Genomic DNA, 17,493 nt, shown 5'->3' with positions numbered 1-17,493 from the left:
ACCGCTGCCGTACCTTTCGTCATATCGGGGATCACAAGAGTGTGGTTGCACTGTGTGTTTGCACCAACAGGAACTGTTCCTTCATTGCTAAAACAAAGTTTGTAGTCCATGTCTCTATGTATTTGCACTGGCTTCTCCATTGTTGCAATCCATGTCAGCCTTGTGATGTATTGGGACCATATTTGCGCACACATAGTCTCTACTTGGGCTATTGTTTCTTTGCTGTACTCCATCAGTCCATCTGCTGGGCCATTTGTCGTTGACATGCGAGTGACCTCCCAAGGAAAAATATGGTGCTTTTAGACACTTGCTTTATTTCGTACTGCAATTGCATAGTGCTGGTTCTAGTTCAATACTCAACTGCACGCTGCATGCCTGGAATGTGTCCTTTATCCTACATAGTTCAAATGCAACAGGCATTGTGCCTCTGTAACTGGGCCTGGATGTGGGACTAAAACCTTAGGAGCCCCTGATGCATGCGGGATGAGCGCACATACGTAACAGCTTTTATTTACCACATTTCTTCCTGCAGGACGCATTTCGGAGTACCAGCTGTTGGATGATTCTGAGTACTCAATGTCAGAAATGGCGTCTAAGCCTAACCCCAGATATAAATCACACGTCATTCGTATTTCCCGTTTTATTAGTCTAAGAAAACCTTTAGTGGTGGCGGAAAAAAGTGAGACATTGTTTGATTCGTCATAGACATATTCATACTAGTATTGTTTTCCAATTGTCCATCCCCCCTTTATATTCCCACCCCATCTAACAAACATACCTTTTGTACACTCCAACAACCATGACCAGTGTCATACAAACCAATACAATACCTAAAAAGCAAAATACATAATTCCTAGAACAAATGACATAAATTTTAACCTTATCCCTTCATAACAGAGAGGTTTGAACAGGTCGGTCAGGCATCCTTGCTTATTCCTGGAGAGGAGAAAAAAGGTGATATATATACATATATATCTCCCCCACCAGGGCCGACTGGGTACTAGACCTTCAAAATTCAAAAAAATGAAAAAAGATATAAAATAAAAAAAGAAAAATCAGTGACTATTTCATGTGGTGTCAAGTGGTGGTCTTTACTAGGCTATGTGCCTAAACTGAAGAGTGCCAAGGGAAAACAGTGTACCCAGTTTTTCTTCAACGTGGAAAACAATTTTGACAGTTCACCCTTCAAAATCCCATTGATCCTCCCCACAACAACATTAGCCTGAGGGTGGTAAATTGAGCAAATTCAATGTTGTATGCCCAATAGCGCAGCAACATGCTGAAAATAGTGCATTAAAGAAATATGTGCCCTTATCTGATCTTAATACTTCGCACATGCCCCATCATGGAAACACCTCTCTGACCAGGAACCGTGCTGCAAACTTCGCATCGGGGAGTACACATGGTCCTGCCTCCACCCACCTTGAAAAGGGGCAAACCACCACAATAAGGTACCTACCCATTGTACCTTCCCCCATATCTGCATAATCTATATGCAGTCCACGGAACAGCCCCATCGGGTGAGGTAATGTACCTCTTAATGTCCGTAATGTCATCGCTGTGCTGAAACTTTGGCATGTCAGACACTGTATTGTTTTTTCCTAAATGCACTACTGGAGGTTTGGTACAAACCAGTCCTCCTGAATATCTGCCGTAATATGTTGTTTGGAGCTGTGTGAGGGGAAATGTAGTTGCTCAAATGCCACAGAGAGTAATTCTTGGAGCATCACCACCTTACCAGAACTCACCTGCCTCTGCCTCCACCTCCACAATAAATCTGTTTGCATCCCCTCCGCAACCATGGCTCCTTTTCCTCCTGAGGCGCTTTCCCTTGCAGCTCCATAACCTGCGATATGGGCAATGCTGTGTATGGAACTGTGGTCTCGCTTTCTACATGAATGGTCACTATACACTCTATTAACATTGTATCTGGGAGCTAGGCAGCCAACATGGCCTGCAGCTGTGTAGCCTTTAGAGATTTCATCCCTGGCATTAGTCTGGGCAGCACATTTGACGACTGCCACAGCGGAGGGCCATGGTAAGGCTTCAATCAGTTCTTCCAACAGTCTTGCATGCTGTACCGGAGAGTCATCTGCCCCCTGAAACTCTCTCCTCTCCTCCGAGACAGACCCGCATGCATTGTTGTTGTGGCATATGCCAGGTCTGAGTAGATGGTGACACACTGCCTTGAGAGGCTCACAATGAGAGCGACAAGTTCCGCTCTATTTTTTATGATCAGAACTTCATGCTCCACCCCCGCCCCCTTTACCGCGCACCACTGCCGCCCATGTGTGCCTCCGTCCCGTCTCCTGGTCATTTGTTGATAACCCATCAACATATAGTATTTCTCCTTCTGTCAATGCATTGTCTCTAGCTTTAGATTTACCCTCCTCTTCACCCTCCTATGTAGCACAGTAATGTGTTTTTAGGTCATCATCAGTGGATGCCTCTGTTAAAAATGTGGTGGGATTCACTGTCCTACACTTTTACTGTATGAATATGAGGTTTGGATATTATAATGTCATATGCTGAGGATCTCTGAGTCATCAAGGTCGATTTAGCACTTTCCAAAATGAATAGTGAATGTTCCACAAACAAGGTAACGGAGCACACCATAACAATCGTGGAACTTTTCTCTATCGCAAATGTAGCTGCTACGAATGCTTGTTCGCATGCAAATTGTCCCTGCATGACTGAGTCGAGCGTCCCACTATAATCCAATGGCTTGTGGCCCATTGTGGTCTTTTGGGTCAATACTGCTGTCATGAGCCGTCCAATGAGTGGGAAAATAAATTAAACTCCTCTGTATAATACAGACTTGCTAAAACAGGGTCCGTGCAAACTGCTTCTTTCAGGTCCTCAAATCGTCTATTAATTTCTTCAGTCCATTCCAATTTACAATTTTTTGTCTTCTGTCCTTCTCTGAGACTTTGTAATACGGGCTGCATAGTCTATGAGCCATGCCCTACAATAATTACATAAGCCCAAAAACTGCTGCATATCCTTGACGGTACTGGACCTAGGGGTGTCGCGTACAGCCGCCGCCCTATCTGGTAATATTTTTTTCCTGTTTGCAGAAATAAGTTGCCCCAAGTATAGTAAACGCAGTGAGATACCATGAATCAAGGTCGAGTGAGATTGAGAAGAACACATTCTTCAGATACACCACTGTAAAGTACACTGTTGTCTTGGGAATGCTACATAGGATTGTCGGCGGATTTGGAACTACCGGAAACTCCTTCTGCACCACGTCATTAAGAGGATGTAGATCCTGGATCATCCTCCAACTACCCCCTGTTGCTTTCTTGACTGGGTATATGGCCGTAATTACACAGGGACGTGGATGGCACGATAATGCCTTTTATCCCTTCCTCTGCTTCCCTTGACAACGGGTACTGCCGCACCCTCGGGAGTACTGCTCCTGACTTCAACATAATCTGTACTATGGTCACATCTCTCAGTAACCCTCAATCATGTGGTTTAAGAGTCCATAATTGTGCTGACGCATATCGTATGTCCTCCTCAAAAAATTAAGACTGGGCCACCACTGCTATCAGGGGGCACTGTACCTTTCTATACTGCACCATGATATCACCATGATGCCGATTTCCAAAATAATCTCCCCATTTTGCTCCCTGTCCACAAATAACTTGTCAGTTATTTCCTTCAATTGTACTGTCGGGTCTATCGCGCCACTCACACTTGTCCTGGTCCGTTGCAATCAGGACTACTCTTTTGTCTGATACTACTAGTACTTGCAAATCTAATGACAATATTGTCCCTGGCAGCTTGGATCGGAAAATAAAATCTGTGGGCACTCGCCAACATTTTGTTGCAATTTGAGGCACTGCATTTGGAAGTACCTTGACAAATACGTCTGGGACCACAGAAATTCCTCGGACTACCAACTCCCTTGCTATTACATTACATTGATTATTACCATTGCTCGAGCTACACACATCCCTGGAGTGGAACATACTACCCCTTGATCTGTGAATGATACAGTTCTCCAGCATGGGGTCTGGCATGGATTCACATGCTCATGAATATTCCCTGTCGTCAGGCTGGGAATCCTCGGTAAAGAAAAATCAGTATCAGTTTCGTTTCTGATCTGTCTTTCGTAGTAGTAACCAATCACTGATCTCTGCGTCATACTGACCACAGCCAATGACTGCCATCTCCCTAAGCCCCGCCTCGGGCAGCCATCTTCAGATTTGGTAGCACGTGAAGTGGCAGTATGACCAAGTGAAGAGCCGCAGAGGGGTAGGCGGGAGGGTTCGCATGTGAATCCATGCCAGACCCATGCTGGAGAACAACAGTTACAGGTAAGTAACTTGTTCCTTCTCCAGCATGGGGTCTGGCATGGATTCACATGCTCATGAATAAAAGAATACATAGCAGTACACACATGCACAACCACGGGAGGTGGCAAAGGCTCAACATTAAGCATTACATCCAAAACTCAACATTAAGCAATTCTTATCTCCTCACCAGGCTCACCTTAGGCGAACAGGTTGCACAGCACTGCTTGGCCGACCCTGGACTCCTCCCTGGAATCCCGATCGACGCAGTAGAATTTCGTGAAGGTGTGCGTCGACCTCCACGTAGCAGCCCTGCAGATGTCCAGCAAGGGCACACCAGATAGGAACGCTGTGGTAGCTGCGATCGATCTGGTGGAATGGGCTCTCGGATGGCCAGGCAGCGGTCGGTTTGCCAACCGATTACAGTAAATGATACAGCCAGAGAGCCATCTGGAAATGGAAGCCTTCGAGAGAGCCTTCCCCTGATTGACAGGTCCAAAGTTCACAAAAAGTTGTGACGTCTTCCGAAAACTCTTTGTGCGGTCCACGTAGAACTTCAGCACTCTAGCCACATTCAGCGAGTGCAAAGTCCTTTCAGCCGGCGACGGGAAGAAAACAGGCAACACCAAGGGTTCGCTGAGGTGGAAGTCCGACGGCACCTTGGGCATGAAGGAGGGGTGCGTCCTGAGCACTACCCTCGTGTCGTGAAAAGTCAAGTACGGGGGCTTGCAGGAGAGGGCCTGGATCTCTCCCACCCGTCGTGCGGAGGTGATGGCCACAAGAAATGCAGTTTTCCACGACAAGAACTTCAACAGAGCTGAGTGCAGAGGCTCGAACGGAGGTCCCGTCGGAGGAAAGGATTGGACATGCAAGGGCTCTCTTTGAGCTTTCTTAATCAAAATATGCCTTTGTCCCGGGGAATGAAAAAGGGCCGCCCCAGCCATTGTGACTACTTGGAACGGGGCGCCTGTTCCCCCTGCCATCCTGTTAAACTATGTTCCCTCACCCTGCTGTGGTGGTTGCCCACAGTGACCTTGCCTGATTTTGACCCCCTCTCTCAAATTGCGGGTGTCCCATTCCTTGAGGCCCTTGGAATTCCTGCCGTGAAGTTGATGGCCCATAACTAAATTCCATCCCAGGCCTGTTCCTGCATTCCCTTGCAAAATACCACCATATCCCGTGTTACCAGCACTGTGATATTCCCAATCCCCCTCCCTGGGGACCTATCCCCCCAAAGCCTCCTGCTCTTGCACCTCAAAATCCTCCTCTTCCCCTTGGTGCTCCTTCATACTGCCACTGGGGTTTGGGGTACTGTCCCCCTCCCACCCCATTGTCCCTTTCCACCTTTGCCTCATAGTGCCGCAATTGTGGAATTTACAGTTTGGCGAGTGTCTCATGTCCCTTTCACCTGAGCCAGTGCCGTCACTGGTGCTTGGATGACAACCTTATTTAGTTTCTTTTCCACTAGTTTTGCCTTGTCTGTTTGCCACTTCTGGGCTGTCTCCCTGTCCCGCTCCTTGATTCTCTTACAATGGTGGATTATTATACTACATATTAGTATACTTTGTATCTCGGCCCACCCTTTGGCTTCAACTCCCACAATTTTATTTAATTCCTTCTGGACCTCTTTTGTTAATCCCCTCTTTACGATAAAATAGTACAATGGTACAGAGTGGTCCCATTCCTATCTCGACTCTCCACATTTCCTGTAACTTAAGAATAAACCTAACTGGGTCCTCACCATCACCCATTTTGCACTGCATTAAAGAATGTAAGTAAGGGCTATCTGGGTACATCCTTCGTAGGGCATCCCTTGCCCTTACTTCATTAAAGGCCACTCCATCATGTTCATTATCTGCAAGACGTATCCAAGGATAACCAGCCCTTGCCCATATTGCCCCCAGCCTGGTCCCCAACTATGGCGACCAGTAAACTCTTAAAATCTCCTAGTGCTAAAGCTAGCCCTGCTGTTCGTTTTTCAAATTCATAGATCCATTTACTGGCTCAGGCTGTAAGCTGGAGGAGAGCTTTAAACTAATTGTTTTTCCATTTGAGGACATGGCACATATTGCGTTATCCCTACTCTCTTATGTATAAGAGGCATCTGTATGCCAATTTTGTTTTCTATCCCCTTTTTAGTATGTTTCTGATCTTGCACTGCCACCATTAAATCTGGTCTATTTCTTGGTCTATCCCTTCTCACTGCCTCTTTTGGCAGGGACGGGTGTTAGGGAGAATTCTCTGTTTAGGCTGAATTTCCTAACGTAGTGAGTCCCCCAGCAGCTTTGCTGGATTTTTGGGGTTTATTTTTTTTCTCCTGCCAAGAGTGAGACTCTTTTACCCTCATTCTTGGGCATGATTTGAGTGTGTTTCTTTGACTCTAGATGTGTTTACTGGGCTATGGGGTCTTTCACTCCATAGGGCTTCATGTGTTTTTGTGATGTGTGTTACACAGCACCCTCAGTGCAGTAACACAGGGGTGTCATAGTGACCCCCCAATATAGACTCCATACCCTGGGACTGACTACTGTCTCCCAGGGCATGTAAAGTCACCATTGACTTTACTAGTCTCAAATTCTGACCAGAACCATCCAAACCATCATATTGTGGACGTACTGGCCGGGGCAATTCGATTGCCCCGGGGTCTGTTAGTCGAGGGGGCACGTCTCCGTCCCCGCTGATCGAGTTTTGGCTGGTGGCAGTGGATACTACTTTTTATATTCGACCGCAAATGTATCTCTATGGGATTTCCCATTGTTCGAGGCTACCAACTTTAATTATTTAATTTCTATAGCCTCGAACATACCGCCGGTTTATTTATTTAATATTAATTCTCCGGTTGGTATTTTTTGCCAGAACTCGGTTCTAAAATGGCGTTTGTGTTCGCTTCTGTGACTCCAACCCAAGTTGAGCCCTTTGTTCCACTTTTTGGCAGGCTTCTCCACAGAAGCCCTCCAAAGTGGTGCCACTCTGTCTGGGGTACTTAGGAGGGGTGGAGGGGTATTTAGGCACCCTGGACTGAGTTGCCTAGGCAACTCAAGTCGCACTCCGTCCTGATTGGCCCAAGTGGTGAGCCGGCCGGCTCACCACTTAGCATGTTTGAGTGACAGCTATGCTGAGTGAATGGGGGTTTTCTGCATAACAGCAGGGCTTTGGGGACTGGAACTTTAGAAGTCGCCACAGGACCTAAGAATGCGACGAGGGAGAAGCTGAGCCGACCTGCTACGACACCACCGGTGGAGCCCTGCTGGACTGTCTCACCACTTTTCCCAACGACAGAGGAGATCTCCAGCCCGGAGAGTCTTCTTCCTTCGACTGGTGGGGATAACCAGTCTGCTTCCTTTTTCGCTTCCTGGAGCATCTCGTGGCCGCCTTGCCTGTGCCAAGCACCCCGGCAACCGGGATACCATGTTTTACCACTACCGCGAATCAAAGGGTAGTACCTTTAACCGGAAAACTCCGCGGCTGGTTTCTTCCCTGGCAGTGCAACGACCTTCATCTTTCCTCCACGTCGAGATCTTCTCTTCCTCTGGACGACGCCGCGACTTGCACCCGCTGCCAGGAACAACTGCCCCCGCTGGAGGACCCTTTCCACATAAGGTACCGTGTTCCGCCTGGCTTCCCTTGCAACCGACTGTACGGGGTACATTTAGCCCCCGGCTTTCGAACCTGGGTTAGCATGGGACACCCTGGCTAAACTTTTCTGAGCCTAACTAAAACCTTTCTGAACTCCCTGCAAGACTTTTTAAGCCTGTTGTCATTGTGTGATCTTGGGTGCATTTGTGCCCTGCTCTCCAAGAGTGGGCCCGGCCTATGGACTTTGGCTCACAAGTAACTTTTGACTTTCCTGCCTTGCTTAAGAGTTCCTAAAGAGTAGTGTGGTGTATTTTCCTACATTCTGCCTGTTTCCCTCCCTTTTTCGTTAACTTATTGGAGTGCCATCTATAGTTAAGCGCTCACCTCTGTCTGGAAATAAGTGGTGTTAACTAAGACTTGTCTGATAAGGAACAAGGGATGTATATATAATAATAGTAACTGTGTTGAGAGTGATTTACAATAATAGGGCTGGAGTGTTTTATATACCTTGATACCAAAGCTCTGGTCAGTGTTTGCTTGTGCTATTGTATCTGAGTGCCTATTGTGTATACTTTGCATACTGCCTAACTCTTCTTGAGGGAAGTCTGACTGCTCAGCCACAGCTACCAAGTGAATCTGTGTGGTACAGACTGCTACCAAGTGGGTTTACTGCCAAACACCTGTAGTCTTAAATCTTTTGCAGTGGTCCCAGAGGGAACTGCACAGGTTTCTGCCTAACAACGGGCTTCTCGCCGCCTCTTCTCCTTGATCTCTTTCTTGCCCTGCCTCTTAAATATTTCTACCACCTTAATCGTCCCCTTCATTTTCCCTTGCTTGTTCTACTTCTTGTTCCAGGACCGTCCATACCCTCTCGCCATCATCTTTTTCGACACAAACATTTGTTATTGCCCCAGGGTTGAATATAACCAAAAAATCTCCTGACTTCCAATCCCCTATTTTCTGCACTGGTACCCTTATGTCTGGTGATACTACTTCAGATTCCTGTACCCTGACTAACCTTTGCTGCAACTCTCTTAAATAGTTGTTTATATCTGCTTGTGGACCCCTTAGGTACACTGATGTTCGGGCATGTCAGCGCTTGTGGATGGGTTATATGGAGGTGCAAAAACTCGAGTTCTCTCCCTAGTTGCTGATCCTGATAATCCTGTTGTTGAAACTCTCTACTATTGGAGGCTTATAGACTGGATTTGTATACCCTACTGCAGATTTAGGCGTTACAGAGTATATCCCCTGACACTGGATTTCTCTTCATCTTCCTGATCTTCCATATCCTCAAATAATCGCCAGAGATCTAGAATCAATTTTCTTTTTTTGTAATCATTTCCCTTTATATTTTACTGCTAAAAAGATGGACATTTTTTCTGGCATGTTTCTGTTATGGGAGCCATGCTCTGGCCAGGAGCAGGACATCCCCCACCCCCTTCCTTTGTTTCCAATACCCATTGTTTGATATTTATCCAGTCACAATACAGTGGCAGGGCCTTATGCATGTGTCCTATTAGGGTTTCTTCCACCATAATGTTACGCACGTCCCTAAGGAGTCACTTAGACCTTACTTCAAAAGATGCAATTAACATGCCACACCCTTTTCAACCTAGCGTTTTCCATAAATGTGGGAAAATCCAAGCTCATCCCTTCGCAAAGGATCCAATTCCTAGGTGCAGTCATAGCTACTACTCTACACAGAGCCTTTCCTCCCTGGGAAAAGGTTTAAGTAACTCAACAAACCATCGTAAAGTTCAATACACATCAGATTCTTACAGCGTGGTGGTTTCAAAGGCTCTTAGGGCTAATGGCCTCTTATATAAACCTAGTTCCCTTTGCAAGGCTCTGTATGAGAACGGTCCAGTGGCATCTTGCCTGCAACAGGGACCGACTGTTGCATTAACAGGAAATGAAGATTTAAATCCCAAAGCAAGTTGTTCAGGACTCAGTAATCTAGTGGAGTTCCCCATAGAACCTGTTAATCGGGTCTCCTTTGCAGCCTCCTCTTCACCAAATATTTATTACAACAGACTCATCCGAGTACAGTTGGGGAGCCCATTGCCTAAGTCTAACAGCAAACAGTCTTTGGTCTTCTCAGGAAAAGGACCACACAACTGCCCTGGTATTAAGAGCCATATTTCTCTCTAAAATAATTTCTTCCCTCACTTCAAGGGAAGGTGGTGAAAATTTAAACGGAAAATACCACTGCAATGTTCTATATCGACAAGCAGGGGTGTACTCCTTCCGCTCCCTTGTGTCTCCTAGCAGAGATGATTTTGTATTGGGCCATTCAGAATCACATTGTCTTGTTGTCGTCCCATCTGAAGGGAAAGAAGAACGTCCTAGCAGACAAACTGAGCGGGTTAGTCTGCTCTGCACAAGTGGCAGCTGAAACAGTCTGTAGCAAAGATATTTCAGAAGTGGGGCCATCCATCAGTAACGTGTTTGCCAAACAGCACAACTCTCTAGGTCCTCAGTTTACATCAAGGCAAGGTCAGATTCTTCAGTCCCCTGGAGATGCTCTACATCTGGATTGGTCAAATCTAGCACTTAATGGGTTTCCCCCTCTCCCATTGATAAACAAAACATTGCTCAAATTCAAAATATCATATAATATGGCATTTATAACGCGCTTATACACAAGTGTTTCAATGTCACAGAATCTAACCATGATTCTTATAACCCCGTTCTGGCTTCGCCAGATTGGGTTTCCAGATCTCCTACACTTAGCAGGGACTTCCAAATTAGATCTCCCATCATCGAGAGATCTTTTGACTCAACCGAAAGGACAAGTTCTTCATCCCTCCCCTGAACTTGAAGGCCTGGTTTCTGAAAAAACGAGCCTTCTCCCACTTATATTTGTCAGAGCAAAATATAACCATCATGTCAGCTTCCAGAAGAGCTTCTACTAAGAAGCAATATCGTAGGAAATGGCATACGGTTCTGTCACTGGGCCTTAGACCACGACCTTTATCCTCTAGAGGCTTCTGGTGATAACGTCCTATCCTTCATGTCTTATCTAGTTTGCACAGGTGTCAAAGAAGACGATTGCAAATATTACTTATCGGCTATTGGAGCATACCTAAACAGAAGTCCTTCTCTCTTTCGAACAAAGCCATTCGCAGGCCCTTCGAGGGCCCTCTTCGTTTACATCTCCCTATTCGTGAACCTCCACCTCAGTGGGATCTCAGCGTAGTTTTGTCAGCTCCAAGGCGGAAACCATTCGAGCCTATGGCTTCATGTGAATTAGAATTTCTAAATGGGAAAACGGCATTCTTAGTAGCCATTACTTCGACTAGAAGGATTGGAGAGCTCCAAGCGCTCTCCTCAAAGGAACCTTGTATAGTTTTCCATAAGGATAAACGGTCGTCTGTACGGTCCCCTCCTTTCTACCAAAGGTGGTTTCCGATTTTCATTTGAATCAGGAAATATGTGTTCCAGTTTTTCTTCCTAGGCTGCATGCTTCCGCGGCCGAGTAGACATTACATAACCTAGACGTTGTAAGAACTCTACAATTTTATCTAGAAAGGACCAAACCATTCACAAAAGCAGACAATCTCTTCATTACTTACGGGGGGGTCCTTCTCCTGGCAATAAGGCAGTTAAAGCTTCTGTCGCCAGATGGGTTGTCTCCTGCATCTCCAGGGCTTATGATATGAAAAGGCTCACCATGCCGCAGAGACTTCTGGCTCATTCCACTAGAGCCATAGCAGAATCTGTAGCCTTCACCAGACATGTTCCCATTGTAGAAATCTATAAAGCAGCTACCTGGGCTACCCCGCTTGCCTTTTGCAAGCACTATGCTATTGATACATCTTCTAGAAATTATGCAAAATTCGGCCAAGAGGTGCTCCACAACTTGTTTGACTGAATTCCGTACATGCTGTCTCCTCCACCCTTACTTATTTTAAGACTTTTTAGTCTGGTCCCAACCAATTGGGAAAGAGGGAGAGCCAGGACGAAAGATAAATGAAAAATGTCTTTCATGGTTATTCAGGTTCTCTTAGTCCAGGCTATCCCTCCTTCACAACACCCACCCAGCCATCCACTACAGTAAGCATATACTTAAATTCTTCCACCACCGGCGGAACCACAGGACCTGGGTGTGGAACGTTGGTGACATAGGGGTAAGGTGTGGTCCCACCGCTTGTAGGGACGCACACGTGATCTAGGCCCCACGCCTTCAAAATTTCTTAAAGTGCAGCCAGCTAGCTTTTCCGGCCTGTTTGCCTATGCCGGCTTTCCCAACTAGTTTTGAAGGAGGGAGAGATGGATCACCATGAAGTTAATTTTTCATATTTTGTATTCTCCATGGAAAAAGTGACTGAGGACAAGACCGACCTTCCTTCCAAAGATTGTGTCCAATTCCCATATCACAGAAGATTAATCTTCAATTTGTCTACCCTCCTCCATTCATCAAAGATGGAGTGGTTTCACTGGCTGGTCCATAGGAGGGCTCTCAGCTGAGTAGTCTTACATGCAAAGAACATCAGGCAGGTTGACCAGCTGCTGTTTGGGCTGGACCTCATGTCGACAAGGCTTTTACCAACTAGGACCTGTCCAGGTGGATCGTCCTCTGTGTTTCGGAGTGTTGTAATCTAGGCCAGATAGCTACATCTGCCTTGCAGAAGGTTGTCCTTGTTATGGCCCTCTGTAGGGCAGCTTTGTGGGCCATATTGCTCCCATTCACCAACCTCTTCTGCCTGGATTCTTGATCTAGTCTGGACGTTCACTTCGGTTGTGCAGTGCTTCCTAGTTTCCTGGTGTAGATGGTATAGTGGTTTCTTGCCCTCCTCCAGGTTATTTTCTACTTTGGGAGTCTATCTAAAATAAGGAATCTTTGAGAGGAACAAATCTGTTAGAAGAACAAATCTCTAGTGATGTTACGATTGGTCCTTCCTCCCACAGATTCCTCATCACCCTCTTATCTTACCCCCCATCCACATTCACCTCTTGCTGTTCTGCGATTCCTGAGCTGCTGAATGCTAGGGAAAAGGGCAGAACTAAGGTAATGGGACACTACTGACACCATCAAATTCAGCATCACATGCTCTGAGCATAGTCAACATGAAGTTGCACTGTGTCCCTTGGTGACAGAAAACGTTTATAAAGACAGCTGATATTGAAGAGGATACATCTAAGTTCAAGAATCTGTGTGAGGTATGACTAATCCATCAGAAAGAACATTACTGAGAGGTATGCAATTTTTACATTATTTTCACAAATGTCCAATTACAAGATCTTTTTTGTGCAAACAATTGTAATGGTTAAAATTGCACAATTTATCTTGGCCAATCATACACAGTGGCAATTGGCCCGCCACTGCATAGAGCTCATGTGCAGACGTACCGTAAATGGGCCATCTTACTCCCACCGTTTCTTCATTTATACCTAAATTGGCGTTTCACCCTCCATGTCTCCCTTCTGTAATTTGAGGTGGCACTGGGGGCAGTCCCATGGACACTTGCGAAGATCGAGGAGGCACTGCTGCAAGATGGCGATAGACAACAAGATGACATCTTGATTTGGGAATTTTGCCGGTGTGAGAATGTGACGTTTCCTTCCTTATCCTGCAAGCATGCACAGAGTACAGTCATTTCATATCCCAGCTGCTTCTGGCTTCAGGAATATGAAAGAAGCTGTAGTCTCTCAGAGAACAAATCACATTTAATTTTCTTGTTGGAACCAGAGGCTCCAAACCTGTTACTTCAGATAACAGTTTGCCTGCTTTCAGCTTTGACCTATTCTGTACTCAGATACCTGCTTCCTTTCCCCTCGATGGGGAACCTTTGCATTTATAACTATTCTCCACCACCAGTACTGCAAAATTGCTTTTTTCTTTAGGGCATTGCCGCTTCAGTCCAGTTTAGTCTCTTGCCCCCATTAGTGAACTTGTTGCGCACAAGCACACACACACACCTTCGCTGAAGGACGAGACACTGCTGCATCAGTTGTTTTCCAAGAATGTTTTTCCAAGGTGAAGAGGTCTGACACTAGTTTTGCAATATGGTGTCTTTCACAGAGTCTTATGCATTCCACCCAACCTCACCAAGAGAAAGATGGTTTGTACAGATTAGATGTTTTTGACATCGGATAACAACTCTTATTTACAGAAGGGCCTTTAGAATTCTCTGTTTACCGCCAACATCACCATGCTCCGCTAGACAGTTCTATGGGCAATAAAATAAAATGTTGAGACTATTTCATTTCCACTGATAAAATGTATTTTGCTCAGGGGCCAATCACCAACTCTGTATAGACTGCATGTTGAAGTCTGGCAGCCTCAGCTTTTCATCCTTTTGAATTCAATTGGATGATTACTATGGAGTTGTATGAGATCAATACCTTATCCTTCCATTGTATTGTTTTCATGATGTTTTGATTAATATGTTTTCAACATTTGCTTTGGGGTAAATCAAATTGGAAGTTTCATGATGTCAATTGCCTTTGATTTTTCCTTTGAATAGAAACCAAATCTTAAATTGGCATAATAGGGTGCATTATGAGGGGTAGATATGAGTTGCATTTCAATTACGTACTGTTCTTTATTCGATAATACAACTGTTTGGATAATTGCATTTCTATTATTACGATGTGTGATAATTTTGAGGGCGGTTCGATTGTAAGGATGTAAACATGTATCGGTGAATGTAAGATTTTGGATTTGGGTTGTTTGTTCGCGTACAATTTGTTTGTGATGACCTGACCAAAATTGAATTGCTCGAAGTTACCGTTTGTACGTAGATGGTAAAACCGTTAATCATTGAGCATGTCAAAAATGACGAATTCCACACAAGGGTGCCATTGCCCCATTTATACTGTGTTTCCCCTTCGCCACGGAGAGGAACGTTTGCTTGCTATGCCCTATTTTAATGATTCCCTGGACATATACCCCCTCAATCATTCCAATGGAAGTGGGGGACACTCCCGCAGCCACTGCTCCCCTGTACGGTATTATAAACCTAAAGAAGGTCATATAATGTAAATCTAAAAAATTGACAGAAGGTCAATTTGTACCTCTTAAAAACAATCAAATGAATAATTCGATCAAATATTTTCGATAAAATCTGCTAATTTCAGATTTTGATTGTGGCTTGTAAAGACCTCATCAGTTCTTTTAAAGAAACTTGAAGCTTGATTTTGAAATGTAATATTGTATTTATTTCTTTGTTTTATCCTCAGGCATCTGGTAGTGAGGGCTCCGATATTCCAGATGATGGTAAACTCATAGGATTTGCACAGCTTAGCATCAGCTAAGCCACAGACCTCAAGCTAGCCCCGTGAGAATCCACAAGTGCACATTTGTAACACTTCTGTTGGTCTAAAGAAACCCCTGCTGCCAAAGAATTGAAGTACAGCCCCAACAAGGAGATTCACCATTTCATGAACAGACTCCCAACCATACAGTGTAACTCAACAAGTGTTGCAGACAAAAGTAGACTATTTTGTGTAAAGGATGGATTGATAACGAGACGTTGGGAATTTCACATGTCCAATATGTACATCTAATATTGGCCAATGCTTGTTGCCCTTGCGTGTTATTGGTTTATTTTAAACATGATACTACTGAGCATCAACAGGGGTTCTGCCACTATTAAAATGCAATTTGTTCTCCCTCATATGGTTTTATTGGTTTGCTTTAAAATTGAACAACAAATAGAAAAAAAAGTAACAGGGACAACTTATCAGTCATCTTACCTTTTCAACTGACATTTAAACGTAAAGTTGTTTTGTGCATTGTAGCTCTTACTGTTAAACTGTAAGTGCATTTATGAATACCAACTTTAAGCTACCCCTTCCAGCTGCAATGAATCCTTCTATAATGGCAGCATATCCACAGGAAACACATATTTACACTGGTTCCAGGTTTCTCTAATTTTGCTATTTACAAACATTGATATGCTGATATTTGTACTGCATTCGTAAAACTACAGTGGGAAAGATTAGAGTTCATCCCAAGGTAGTTTTGTTTCAGAAAAGAGCATGTATCCAGCATCATTGGACGGACTAACCTAGAAATGATGAGAAGTTTGTCAAAACCAACTTAATTTCCATGCAGCCCTTCTATTTGCCAGCTTTTTGTAAAAATTGGTCCTAGATTCTTAGATCTGATTTCATTGTAAAATACATACCTCCTCTACAGTATTTTCAGGTTTCAATATGTCTGTATCTACCAAAAGCTTTGTTGAAACGGTCACTTTCGGCAATGCAACACAGTAGTAAAACCGCAAAGCTGTTGATGAAGCATGTGCCCTTGTATCTAATTAACATGTAGCCAAAACCCTTGATTTGCCTTATTTGTTGAATCACAACAACTTGGGCACTTATTTAATAGAAACACCAGATGCTGATTTTCTTTTCTTTCCAAGTTACCAAAGTAAACCAATTTCATAGAATGTTCTTGGGACCTTTCTACGTCAACATATTACACTTCTTAATTTATTTCTCCAAACACCTGGCATGTTTATTGCTATTGTGAAAATTGAAGTGTGTGCGTAACTCTTTAGTACCTTGCAAGAATCATCAACAGTCTATTTTACAGCAATAAGTACTAGCCAATGGAAACAATGCTAACCATGGACGAGTGGAACAAGGTTTATTGGCTATGGTCATACTAGACTTACCACCCGCAGTCACATGTTTGATTGGGATTGAATTCAATCTGCGCAGTCAACATCTAGTCCTTGATTGTATGTGGTTTTTAAATACAAATTTAGGTTACATATAAATTATCCATTTTTCATAGAAAATGCATTAAATACAATGTGAATCAATGGTGTTGATTTTTTTTTTCTTTTTTTTAAAGTACGATTTGTCTCACAGTTGGCCTTGTCATGTGCTACTAGCTTTGAACGATTTTATAAAAATAAAAGCATTAGTTGGAAAATTAACATATACGGGAATGTTTGTGTTCATAGGGGGTATACAGTCCTTTACTGAACTTGTAAAAATGGGACAATTGGGCATGTTATTTCTTTCTAGGTCTTTAAATAATATATATATATTTATATATTTTCTCTGAGCCCCTATGGGAGTGTTTCTGAATTTTGCATATTCCTTATACCAGTATTTTTTTAGCCTGTAGTCAACATTGGATATGGGACTGGTTATGCAAAATGTTCTCTAAAGGCTGAAAATACTAAGTATTGAGCATGTACTATTATGTGAAAAGCATACCGAAGATAGTATGTGTGATAAAGCACTAGCTAACTAGTTTATGATGGGAGAAATGTAATTTCCATCCCTTACATCTGGACTAGGATGGCAGTTGTGTGGTCTGCAGCAGCAGTATACTGCGGTATAGGCATTCTGTCAGACCCATAGATTGTTTCACAGTACTGCCAGTTGGATGCAGTGTTACAGCGCCTTGTTTGCGTTAATAAGCCTGGACAATGTAGAGCACCAAATTGTTTTCTAGGATTTCGTCTCATGAAGCCTGTGCCATCTTTGCATCCGTGGGCTACTCTATTTCAGTATTCCCTGCATCGCCTTGCATGGCATATACTTCATTGTTTTTGATAGAGCTGCTTCGGCCTGTAGACAGTGCTTAAGTGAAATAATGCCATTCACCACTTTGTTCTCCACTCAAATCCCACCTTGCCTTTGAAAG

The 17,493-nt window shown here is 44.1% G+C and overlaps 1 protein-coding gene across 2 annotated transcripts in view; it reads left to right on the top strand.

Annotated features, from left to right (window-relative positions):
• OXSR1 (oxidative stress responsive kinase 1) overlaps nucleotides 1–16,657 on the top strand; it is a 1,686,100-nt gene extending 1,669,443 nt beyond the window's left edge. Inside the window, exon 18 of one of the 2 annotated variants that reach the window (XM_069647752.1) lies at nucleotides 15,066–16,657. In XM_069647752.1, the coding sequence (XP_069503853.1) occupies nucleotides 15,066–15,140 (75 nt within the window). In that variant the 3' untranslated portion in view covers nucleotides 15,141–16,657. The remainder of the gene's footprint in view (nucleotides 1–15,065) is intronic. The other variant, XM_069647753.1, reaches the window with a different exon arrangement.
• Nucleotides 16,658–17,493: the final 836 nt, after the last annotated feature.

This window comes from Ambystoma mexicanum, chromosome 2q (genome assembly GCF_040938575.1).
Source record: "Ambystoma mexicanum isolate Mex_15411 chromosome 2q, UKY_AmexF1_1, whole genome shotgun sequence".
NCBI classification, from domain to species: domain Eukaryota; kingdom Metazoa; phylum Chordata; class Amphibia; order Caudata; family Ambystomatidae; genus Ambystoma; species Ambystoma mexicanum.
The sequence above is the reverse complement of the archived record's forward strand: the minus strand, read 5'-3'. Positions and strand labels throughout refer to the sequence as shown.